A 12197-nucleotide genomic window follows, 5' to 3' on the forward strand; every position below is an offset into this window, starting at 1 on the left:
GGGATAATGGGATTTAAAAAGGGAGGTATGAGAACCCAAGTTCTGCCTTTGAAAGTTGGTGACAGTGACATCTTGGAACTGTGTTTTCTTTTTAATTATCATATTACATTGTTCTGTCCATCTATTTCATCTTTTGAACCTCGCTGCCTCATACACTTTCATACACAGCCAAATCTCTGCTTTTCCTTTAGATGCTTATTGATCACTTTAGAGACTTATTAAGGCCAATTTTAATTATGGTTTTATAGTCCCAAATGCTGCCAAGCTCCTCAATCTCATCCCATATTAGTACGCAACATGTACCAAATAAGGTTTTTAAAAATCTGAGAGATTAATTCTGATCTCAATCTAGTAGTTTTTAAGGGCACAGAATGAGTTTATTTTCTCTTCCATTACCAAAGAAATTTACTTAATTATTTAATAGGTAAGAAAGGGCTCTTAGCCAATCACTGCTAATTGCATTGGGAAAAAGAATCGATTTATTCAGATCATGGCTATCAAAATATACGATGCACTTGCCCTACATATTCCCATCAATTTGCGTTGTTTTGAAATAGAAATTTGTATACTTGTAAATATTCTATGTATTTTCTTCTAGCTTCCATTAAAAAAACAAATTGTAATAGCATTTTTGTATCTGGCTTTTTCACTTTTATGATAGCCTAAACATTTATGATGTCACTGTATATTTTTTCTGGAACATTATTTTTGAAGGCTGCTTAGTATTGTGCCATCCTTTGAGCTTTAATTTGTTTCTTCCTCATATTAAGGTTTTATAAATAATGCTAGTGTGAGCATCCTTGCACATCAATCTTTGTTTGAGTTTCTATATCTATAGTATAAATTCCTAGAAATAAAATTCTTTGCTAAGGACCACACTCTCTAGTTTAAAGTAAATACTCACACCAGCTCTTATTTTCAGATGAGCTGAATTATCAACAACAAAAACAACAGCAATTAACTTAGAGCTAGTATGTGGGATAAGTACTATTATTCCTATAATTGCAAGAATAGGGAGAAGTTAACTAACATGCTGATTCTATAACAAGTGAATGGAATCAACCCAAGCTGTCTGATTCCAGAGCCAGTGCTCTGCTTAAATAGATAACTTTGGTATAGATGAGACTGTGTATAAAGGCTTAGAGACAATTTACTAAAGATGATAATGTGTAAATGACCCAGCCACTCCATTTGTAGGCATGCACCAGACAGAAATGTGTATATCTTTGTGCAAAAAGACAGGCACTGATTGTTTATAGCTAAACTATTTGCAATAGCCCCACTCTGAAAATTATCTAAATGCTTATCAAGAATAGAATTGATAAATAAAATGTGATGTACTCACTCAGTGAAATACCATACAGAATGTGAACACAACGTCTAACTAAATGCAACTGCAAGAATAAATCTTAGAAATAATGTTGAGCAAACTACAAAGTGTATGAGATCTTTCCTGTGTGGTGCCAATACAAGAGAAAACTAATGTATGCTGTTGAAAGCCAGCCTGTTGACTACTTTGGGTGGGTGAGAGGAGAGATGAAAAGTTAGCAGGAGGGAGGTTTTAAGGGACCAAAAACCTTGCTCTGTGACCTGGGTGCTGGTGACCTAGCCTTTTAGCTTGTGGAAATTCACTGATCAATGACATTTGTACTCTTCTTGTATATATTTTCAAGGCATTAAAAAATTAGAGATGGTAAATTCTCTACTTGAATGTTGATACAGAAGAATTAAGGGTATTGATTAGAAAAACGTGTTTCCAAAGAAAAAATTAAAAATAGTATTCATATTAATTTTAAAAGAATATTTTAGAAATGTGTTGTACTACTGAATAAGTTTTAAAGTGAGATGTAAATTTTATACTGCTAATGATATTACTGTATCTCTTTACTTATTTTTTATAGTTAAGCGAGCACACCAGATGTCATTTGAAGGTTTTACAAGATACCTGTGTTCATCTGACTGTCTAGTATTTAATAATGAATTTGGAAAAGTTTATCAAGATATGCATTATCCATTAAAAGATTATTTTATTTCAAGTTCACATAATACATACTTGATATCTGACCAATTAGTGGGACCAAGCGACGTTTGGGGATATGTAAGGTATTTATTTTAATTTTTAAATGTATTGCATTTAAAAACATAGAAGTTTTTGCTGCTATCTAACTCCATTGATAGTAATTCACCCTAAAAACAGGCTATACATGTTAAGCAAACATGTAGGGAAGAACAATTTCTTTTTTATTGAATTTATTGGGGTGACATTGGTTAATACAATTAGATAAGTTTCAGCTGTACAATTCTCTAATATGTCATCTTCATATTGTGTGTTCACCACCCCAAGTCAAGTCTCAGGGGAGAGCAATTCTGATTTGTGCATATTCTGATGCTCCAACCAATGGGTGACTGTGTAATTTATTGTATTACTACCATATACTTTTCTTCTAATTCTGCCTGATCACTTTCTTTCCCCAGTTACTGGCCCTCTGAAGTTTCCTGAATAATGTTAATACTTCTTATAGTAAACATACGAAGAAAACTTATTTAGCTCATCATAACATTCCACATTTAAAAAATATACATGTTTAAAACAAATTCTCAGACATCAGGACATAATACTATGAATAAAGCAAATCGAGTATATTGTGTAGTTTGGCATTTATAGATATTAATATATAGAGAATTATGTATCATATTGTTTACATTGATTAAAATCAATATAGGCTGCACCTCCAATTTTGGATTGTACAATGTACTATATTGTTAATACCAGACTTCATTTTAGCCAGTCAGTTGAGGATACAGTTGTTGGCAAGATTTTTACAGGTGCCACCGTCATCTGTTCATGGAAATAGACATAATAAACAAGTAAACAAATTGATATTTTTAGGGACTTATGAGTCATGTGGAGAATATGACCTAGGGTAACTAACACGATCCAAAGTAACTCTGGGGTGAAATGCGATACTTTAGTTAACATTTCTAGAGTAGCAGCAAGAATCATTATTATGTAGGTTGTCCTTTATGAAGAGTTTTCTTCCACAGCTGAGGTTTTGATAGTTTTTTTTGTCTTTCGTTTTCTCAGCAGAGAGTTCAAGATTATTTTCTGTTAGCACCACAGAGAACTTATATTCTGTATTGATAAGAAAGCCAAGACAATACACTTTGATAGTTGACTAAGAGGAGAGGAAAGCAGACATTCTTTGTGGCAATTAACAAACTTTACAAGTAGATATGGATTATTCTACAATTTAAAATCTAAATACAAAAAGAAATATACAACCTGAGCAACGTATTCAGTATGGTTTCTACACATAGAGTTCAATCTAGGACTAACATTAGGCAGCCATCTTATTTGCTCATGAAAATATAAGTGGGTCAAACAAGACTTAGAAGGAGGTTCTAGGTGTAATCCTCCAATCCAGGCACAAATGAGCTAAAAAGCTCTGAAATTTTACATCGTCTTACGTCTCTACATGCCTGAATAAAACAGTGTGCATTTTAAAAAGCAGACTCCAAAAAACCTCCAAAAAGAATGTATTAATTATTTAGATTTATATTGTTTCAGTGAAGCCTCCAATGTAATAAAATTTATTGATCCCCTTGCCTTTTAATGCCCTACCTTCTCAGTTCCTTTCCACCTTTTGTCTAGATTATTCCCAAGGGAACACAAATTCATTTTTTCCCCTGAATTCAACACCTTGACTTCAGTGTCATAATTGCTTTATCTTTTCTCAGTTACACTCCTACCTAAATACTGCTTGAGTCATCTCCCTGAAAAGTTGACTAAAATGATTCCCAAAGAAGTGCTAGATCTAAAAGTTTATTTTCACATGTGGTTTATTTCTTGGTATTTTTATTTGAAAAGATTATTTTTTCTACATCAGATACTTGATGCTAGGACTGAACTCTCCTCTCCAGGCTTTTATGGCTCAGGGCAAGGTTTCTAAAATGCTTCACATTTATGTGAAATAATTCTTTGCCGTGGAGGCTTAGTCCTGCGAGTGGTCCACTGTTTACCAGCATTCCTGGCCTCCAACACGAGAGGCCAGATACAAATCTCTTTTCCACCTCCAGTTACGATAACCAAAAATGCCTCCATTTGTTGCCCAATGTTTCCTAGGAGGCAAAATTGTCCTGACTGAGAACCACTGACTTAGAGACAGTGGGCTGAATTAATACGCTTTTTTGGAAAGCAAGTGCAGACTTGGTGTTCTACGGGGAAAACAGCTCCGTAGGGAACTTGTGTGGTCTTCTGGAGACATGAGTAGCAGTTCCAAGGTCCTGACATTCAAGTGGGTCTCTTTTCATTCATTCATCTGTCTTCCAAGATTGCGTTTAGGAGGTCATTTCTGTCTGTCTTCCACTTTCTTCTTGCATCCCGATATGTCTCTTTTTTCCCCTCATACAAACACAGCAGGTATGTATTGATAGTGAACTGCATATCAAATGTTTTTTGTGTGTATGAGACTTCAAGAACTTGAAGCATAAGGAGTCGGTAAGAGATGGCAGGATCCGTGGTCCAAGCCCCTCCCATGGAACCTTCCCGGCCGTGCGGGAGCTGTGGTTGCACGCAGTAGTTCCACGTCAGCCGTGCTCACAGGGAACGAGAGGAAAAGTGTGACTGACCAGCTCAACGCAGCAGCTTGTCATTATCGTGGATTCATGTATAAATTTCTTGCGAAATTACAAATAGTCGTTAGCACAGTTTGACATTTTTACTGATCCAAGAATGACAACTCCTTTTGTTTAAATTTTGCTAGTGCCCTGGTGAAAGGATGCCGCTGTCTGGAGATTGATTGCTGGGACGGGTCGCAGAATGAACCAGTGGTGTACCATGGTTATACGCTCACCAGCAAGCTCCTGTTCAAAACTGTCATCCAAGCCATTCACAAATATGCATTCTTAGTACGTGCCTATTCTTATTACATCATAGTTATTTAAACATAGTTCAAGCGTTTAAAAATCCCGTGATCTTTGCCCTTAGTTTAGATTAGTGATATTTTAAATTGCGGGTTATGATTCATTAGTAGTCAGTGAAATTCAAGTAGTATATAGTTAATGATAAGTTTATAAAAATTAATCTCAGGTAATACATACATATTTCATGGAGCTTTTTAATTGTAAAATATACATAACATGGGTGTTTATTGCATCATAATATATATTAATGTGAATACGGTAAAAAATGCAAAAAAATGTTTGAAAGAACAGTAAGTTTATATAATAAATATTTTACCACGATTCAACTATTTTAATTTCAAGAAGCAAAAATAAAATATGTCAAATGTATTATCTCAATTGTTGACATTGTTTAATGATCATGGGGCAGCTATTTACATAGCAAAAATATTTAGAAGTTTACTTTGGATTTTAAAATTATTATTCAATTATTGAAGTGACAGATCTACAGGTTTAGTCTTCCTGAGCTTTTAAAGTCACCTTACAAGTCCTATTCTATAAACTGAGCCGATTTTAACAGTCACTCAGTTTTGAGCAGTACTTGGTTCCATGCACACACTTGGCTAAGTAAGCGCCTTCAGACATTTCAAGTTGTTTTAGTTAAATTAGTATATTTGATTTCTTTCTTAAGTACTTCGTAGTAGTAACATTGAAGAGATTTAACAAAATCTTACTGAATACTTAATGTTTATTTAATAAACTAGTGCATATTTATAAATCAAACATATAAATTTGATAAACTTAGAGTTCTCTTTAACAGGTCAGTATGTTGTCTATAAATACAAAACATAACTGAACATAAATTTAAATCAAATTTATTAGAAATAGAGTATAAAATACTAATTATTCACCAAACATAAAATTTCTATCTTAACTTAAAACACTGATGTATGTCATTGATTCTCTTAAACATATAATTTCCAATGATTCTAAATGTATATCTTTACCCAAAGTCCCCCTTTGACCTCTGCAGCAATACAGAAAATGGCAGACATTCTACTTGCATATTTAATGGGCATGTGTAATATGTGTCCAGAATCGAGCTCCAGATGTTCCTCTCCCTGTCAGTGTTACTCTTTCTGTGGTCTTTCCGTTTTCACTGGAACTTCTATGTGTGCAAGACTAAAATAAGTCATGGTTGTCAATTGTAACCCTCTCCTCCTTGTCTTCAACCTCTTAATAAGTTCTTTAGCAAATCCTCTTGGCTCTGCTTTCAAAACATATGCTGACTTTAATCTCTTCTCATCTCACTGTCACTGTCCTGGTCAACCACCATCACCTCTCACATGGATTATCGCAATGGCTTCTTATCCAATGGTTCTGCTTCTCTTTTTCTTCCCCGCAGTCTCATGTCAATGTATCATCTGGAGTGACTTTTTGGTAAGTCAGGCCGGGTCATTCCCCTTCTCAAAACTTTCAGTCCCACTCATAACAAAGCTAAAATCTGAATTGTGACTCCCCAAACACTACATTCCCTGTTTTCTCACATCTCTCTGATCTTTTCTCCTTTCTCCCTCGTGTGCTAGTCTCTTCTGGCCTCCTTACTCTTTTATAGACACATTTCAAAGCCTTTGCACTTGCAATATTAACTCTTAATCTGAAATGCTTTCCCCAAATATTTGTATAGCAAACTCACTTTATCCAGGGTGGGCAACCAAGGAAATAAAGGAAATAGAGACAATTTTAAAATTCAGAGGCCTTGCAAGGATGGACACCTCTACAGCTTCTAAGATCCCAATGAAAAAGAGACAATGAAAAAAAGGCTTTGAGCAACACTCAGTGAGCATTCTCAATTGAACAGGGTAGCAGTTTTGCAGCAAAGATTAGATTGAAGGTTAAACTTTCTACCATTAATTTGAGAAAGCTAGAGCAATGAAAGAAAATAGACTTGGTAACTATAATTGGGAAAGATGTTTGGGTACAGGGATTGGCACATGTAATGTACTAGAAGCAAACATAAAAGAAAATTAAGTTTTTAAGGTAATTATATTGCCCAAAACAAAATGAAACACGAGTCTGACACTTAGGTGAGCCTTAAAAGAATTCTGGGTCAGGAAGTGAGCTGCAGAGAAAGCAAACTCCTCAACACTTACTTTAGATGTGTCCAGGATGATAAAAGACAAAAGGACCTTTCCAGGAGTTTGAGTGAAAGAACACCACAGAAGTCAAAAAAATGAGCTCTCCCAAGTGAGTAAAGTCAAGGCTTGATTACGAAATTCATTGTCTAGGCCATCCCTTTGCCTAGTCTCAAAATCACTTTTTATTTTGGAGAAAAAAATTTGACATATTCTCTTTTTATTAACTAAGTCTCTCTATATGTATGTGTATGTGGGCATATGTAAGAAGGCATATTGTAGAAGGCTGAATATGGGCCCTTGAAGAAACGTGGTTCTCATTCCTGGAACCTGTAAATGTCACTCCCTTTGGAAAAAAGGTCTTTGCTGATATGATGACATTAAAAATTTGAGATAAGGAGATTTTTTTAATCGCCAGTTGTCTGTGTGGGCCCTAAATGCCATCACATATATCTTTGTAAGAGGGAGATAGAGGAAGATTCCATGCACACAGAGGGGGAGGCAGTGTGAATGAGGGGCAGAAATTGGAGCCATATGGCCATAAGCCAAGGAATGTTGGCAACCACCAGAAGCTGAAAGAGACAATGAACAGATCTTCCCTAGAGCCTGCTGAAGTAATTTTTAGGCAGTGAAACTGATTCTAAATTTTTTGCCTCCAAAAAACTGCGAGAATAAATTTCTATTGTTCCAAGCAACCAAATTTGTAGTAGTTTGTTACAGCAGCCATGAGAAACTAAAATACTCATACATTAAAAAGATATATAATATTATATCCCCTATTCAAATGTCTAGGATGGTGCAGCAGACTTCTGTAACTCCCTGGCTTGTTTATAAGTTGATAAATTTGTGTCCTGGTGATTATATAAGGAAACAGAATAATTGAATAAGATCCCCAAATAAGTGTTGTTCTGTATTTTGTAATGAATATCAAATTTACAGTGCTAAGAAAGGGCAGAAAATGCTTAGTAGAGTCATCCTTATTTAATGTATCTTTTATATTATTAGAAACTCAATATGTCTTTATTTTGATTTTAATTATAAAGCAATGAGTTTTGATTTTAGAATTTAAAACTGAAAAAGTGGAAAATTAACATTTTTCTTATTAGTGTTGAAGTATTTTCCTCACATTTAAAAACATCTAAATAAACACACACACACACACACACACACATATATATATATATACTTTGAAAAATAAAAATGTAGAATCACTCTTTGGCAACTTGCTTTTCTTCATAAGACTCTATTATAGACCAATTTCAATAGCAGTGTACATAGGGGACCTCCTTCTTAATGAAGGATGATCAACCTGTATGATCTACATCAGACTGTAGAATGAGGACCTACATCACTCCTTAGTTTAAATGGGTATGCCATAATTTATTTAAATAAGCACCCACTGTCGGATGTTTTAGCTGTTTCTTATACTTCTAGTGCAAATAGTAATAATTTTCCTTTTTATATAGACTTAATATTTCCTGTTTTGTCACACTCAAAAGTATTTTTAGTTTAAAAAACATTTAATTATTTTGCAAAGGTGCATTAAAAGTAAGTACTAAAATAGATTAAGTGCTTCTATTAATTGTATTAAAGTGATCAAGGAGTTCTGAAAAATAACTGTAGTCATGGTTAATTTTTTAGACATCTGACTACCCGGTGGTGCTCTCGTTAGAAAATCACTGCTCCCCTTCCCAACAAGAGGTGATGGCAGACAATTTGCAGTCTATTTTGGGAGATACCTTGCTTTCTGATGTGCTTGATGATTATGCACACGAACTACCTTCACCAGAGGTAACATTTTATCTGAGAAGCTCCAGGGATGAGCAAAAGAAAGTATATGTCATTATTATATTGGCTCATTAAACTGGGCTTGAGATCAATGAAAATGCGTAGATTTGATCATTTAAAGAGGTATTTTTGCAATGCATTGTTTAGATGTTTCTATGGACATTTAGGTGAATATACTTCGAAAAAGGGACTATGTAGAGATATATAGAAAATCTATATATATCTATATCTATCTATATCTATATCTATCTATATAGATATAGATATATAAAAAATCCCACGTTTTTTATTGTGTGTCATCCCCATGAGTGCAAAATTTCATGTCAATTCATATTCGGCTGTAGGAATTTGTTTTTTTTAATAGGGAACAGGGTAAGAAAGAGGTGAAGATCTATAAGTAAGATCCAGGCCCAATATCTCAGCACCTGGGCGGTGGGCTTCCCCTATATTTAGTCTGCTCTTTTCCTTTTAACTCTCTCTATGGGTCACTTTTCAACTTCAGTTGAGAAAACTCAAGTATTTGGTTTTAAAAAAATCTCCCCACCCTACCCTCAGGATTTCAGTTTGCTCTCTAGCTAGCTCTTTATTTTGTCACTTCTTGTCTCAACCCAAATTTCCATTTCCTCATCTCACAACTTACCGAATCATTGTTCCTCTTCCGCCTGCCTTGCAGTAAATACCTCATGTGGTCACCAGAGACTTTCCTAATGATAAATTCCAATGCACCTCCTCAGTCTTCATCCGACCTGCTCCCTTGACATCATTCATGCTGTGAATGCTTCCTTCCTTTCCTTAAACACTTTCGTGTGCAATACCACATTCTTGAGGATTTCCTCTTTTCTATCTGGCCCTCCTTTTTTAGTTTTCTTTCTTTATTCCAATTTTTATCAGACGATAAGTGAGCTTTTTTTTGCATGATAGTGTTGTCTAACAACAGACAGTATAGTTTTGACATGTTATCACTTTGATACAAAACAGTAAGTATCATGATATTTGAATGTGCCTTTTTATAGTTTTCCTTATTTAAATGAGTGAAAAATGTAATGATGAAAGTGTCTATTAGAGTATTTATAGAGCTATGGAAAACGATGAAGCTCTTACGTACCTTATTAGTGCAAGTTAATTGAAAATATGATGAAAGAGTTTTCAATGACTGTTACAAATGCACACTTATTTGTAAATGTGTAATAGTATCTGTCTTTTAAATTGTTTCTGTAGGCATTAAAATTCAAAATATTAGTTAGAAACAAGAAAATAGGAACCTTAATGGAGACCCGTGCAAGGAAAGGTTCTGATAAGCATGGTCAGGTAGAGGAATATGACGAATATGAAGAGTTAGACCAAGAAGAGGAAGAGGACAAAGACAAATTATTTGAGTCGTCAGATTCTTCAAAAGACAGTCCAGTAAAGGAAATACAGCCAAGGAGTGTAGTTAAATTGCCACTTTTCAAGAAAAAGAAGGTGAGATTATTATTTGAGAAAATCTTACAAATGATTGAAAAGCTATCTTATTTTCCTATTGGTAGAGAATTAAAAAATTCTTTGGAGGGAAAAATCTCCTTCTTATAGAAACTATACTCTTCCACTTAAACTATTTTGGAAAAAAACAGCAGTGAAAAAAATTTAGAAGTAATCTCTTTTCCTGTTTGTTTTTATTTTTTTCTTGTATGGTGATAAATATTATGTGATCTGATGTAGTAGGCATTGCACAGTGTATGAAAGATACAAACAACATAATGTCTCTGCTCGCAAAGAGATTATATTGTCAGAGACAAGAAAATCATTGTTTTTCAAAATTTAATCTTTATTGTGTTTTTTTTCATTTCCATTTAGCCCCCTTACATTCTCCCTCTCCCAGCAATCACTGAAAATCATTGTTTACAAAATATAGTACTATAGGTATACACATCAATATAACATAAGAAGGTGTATCAGGTTGCAAGTGATACAAAACTAGTTCGTTTAAGTAAAAATTAATTTTGACCCAATTAATTAATTGACCTCTATAAAGAAAAAGATTAAGAACAAGGATTCAGCTTTCAGGTATGACTTGGTATAGTGTCTCAAGCAAAATTCACAGAACTTACCAAACTTAATTTTTTCCTTGAACTTTAGCCTCACTTTCTTTATATCGGTGCAAGACTTTGCAAAGCTGTATATGCATTCAGTTTCAAATCCAGTGGAAAGCCTGCTGTCTCTCAGCTGACCAAGCAAATTCTTCTTGCACGTTGGCTATGACCCAGTTACACACACATCCCCGAACCAATTGCTATTGAAATAAGAAGGCAAGGCTTTGATTAGTCAGGTCCAATACGTACTACATATGCACATAGACTGAGCATGAGCAAGAAGTGTTCTCCCTAAAGAAAACTTGGGAAAGGGCTAGCAGAAGGGTAGAGAATATAGATGCAGCATTGCAGAAGAGCCAGTGTTCAACATACAAGAGAAGTTACTCCAAACAGATGATCCTGGAAATATGGCTTATTCATGACTAAAATTCCTAAATTCGTAAAATTTATGAAAACAAGCTGGGATTTTGGGGAAAAAGGAAATAACAACAATTGCCATCTTCAATACTTGTCACATTAATTGGGATTTTAGGTTTGGGCTGTTTATATTAACATGAAATATTACTATGAAAAAATAATCACATTGATCTAAACCAAACAGCTTTTGAGGAGGTAGTACTATAAAAAGGCCAAAATAATTGATTTGAAAGCATTTTTTCCTTTGTTGGTAGAGAAACTTTTCCAATTATTAGTGCAAAAATGTGAAATGACATTTTATTCTCATACCATGAAGGTAAAAGTGGCTGTGTCCCTGTCTGATCTTGTCATTTATACAAAAGCTGAAAAGTTCAGAAACTTTTACTATTCCAGACAGTATCAACAATTCAATGAAACCAACTCTATTGGAGAGTCAACAGCTCGAAAACTTTCCAAGTTGCAAGGTAAATTCTTATGATTCAAACAGTTGGAGTGTTTAAATATCATATTCAGTGCTGAGGTGTCAAGATGGGTCAATGATATTTATAAAAAGTACATTCTCATAAAATTTCAACATCTTTAACATAATTTTTAAAAAGGTTTTGTGCCTATGGTTACATTAAGTTTTATTTCACAGAACTCAGCCAGTATTAATCAACCTCCTTAAAGCATGAAATTTTGACTGAGAATGTCTAGTATGGACCCTTTGGTGGGCGGGGCCGTGGTGGGTGATTTATATGGCAGAGCAGAGAGTGACAAGAGTGCACAGATAGGCAGAGCCAAGTTCCAAGTAACCTGAACTTTGTCCCGGAACCAAGGATGAACGAAGAGTGAAGTCTCAGGAGTTACAGGTTCCCTGGTGTGTTTCTGAAAGATGCCTCTGACA

The 12197-nt window shown here is 34.6% G+C and overlaps 1 protein-coding gene across 1 annotated transcript in view; it reads left to right on the plus strand.

Annotated features, from left to right (window-relative positions):
• PLCZ1 (phospholipase C zeta 1) overlaps positions 1-12197 on the plus strand; it is a 33373-nt gene that overhangs the window by 5656 nt on the left and 15520 nt on the right. Inside the window, exons 3-9 of the mRNA XM_037033967.1 lie at positions 1902-2103; positions 4764-4908; positions 8679-8828; positions 10044-10133; positions 10182-10204; positions 10250-10291; positions 11624-11775. Coding sequence (XP_036889862.1) covers positions 1902-2103; positions 4764-4908; positions 8679-8828; positions 10044-10133; positions 10182-10204; positions 10250-10291; positions 11624-11775 — 804 coding nt within the window. The remainder of the gene's footprint in view (positions 1-1901; positions 2104-4763; positions 4909-8678; positions 8829-10043; positions 10134-10181; positions 10205-10249; positions 10292-11623; positions 11776-12197) is intronic.

This window comes from Sturnira hondurensis, unplaced genomic scaffold (assembly GCF_014824575.4).
Source record: "Sturnira hondurensis isolate 20B ecotype Veracruz unplaced genomic scaffold, ASM1482457v3 Scaffold0021795, whole genome shotgun sequence".
Lineage (NCBI taxonomy): Eukaryota > Metazoa > Chordata > Mammalia > Chiroptera > Phyllostomidae > Sturnira > Sturnira hondurensis.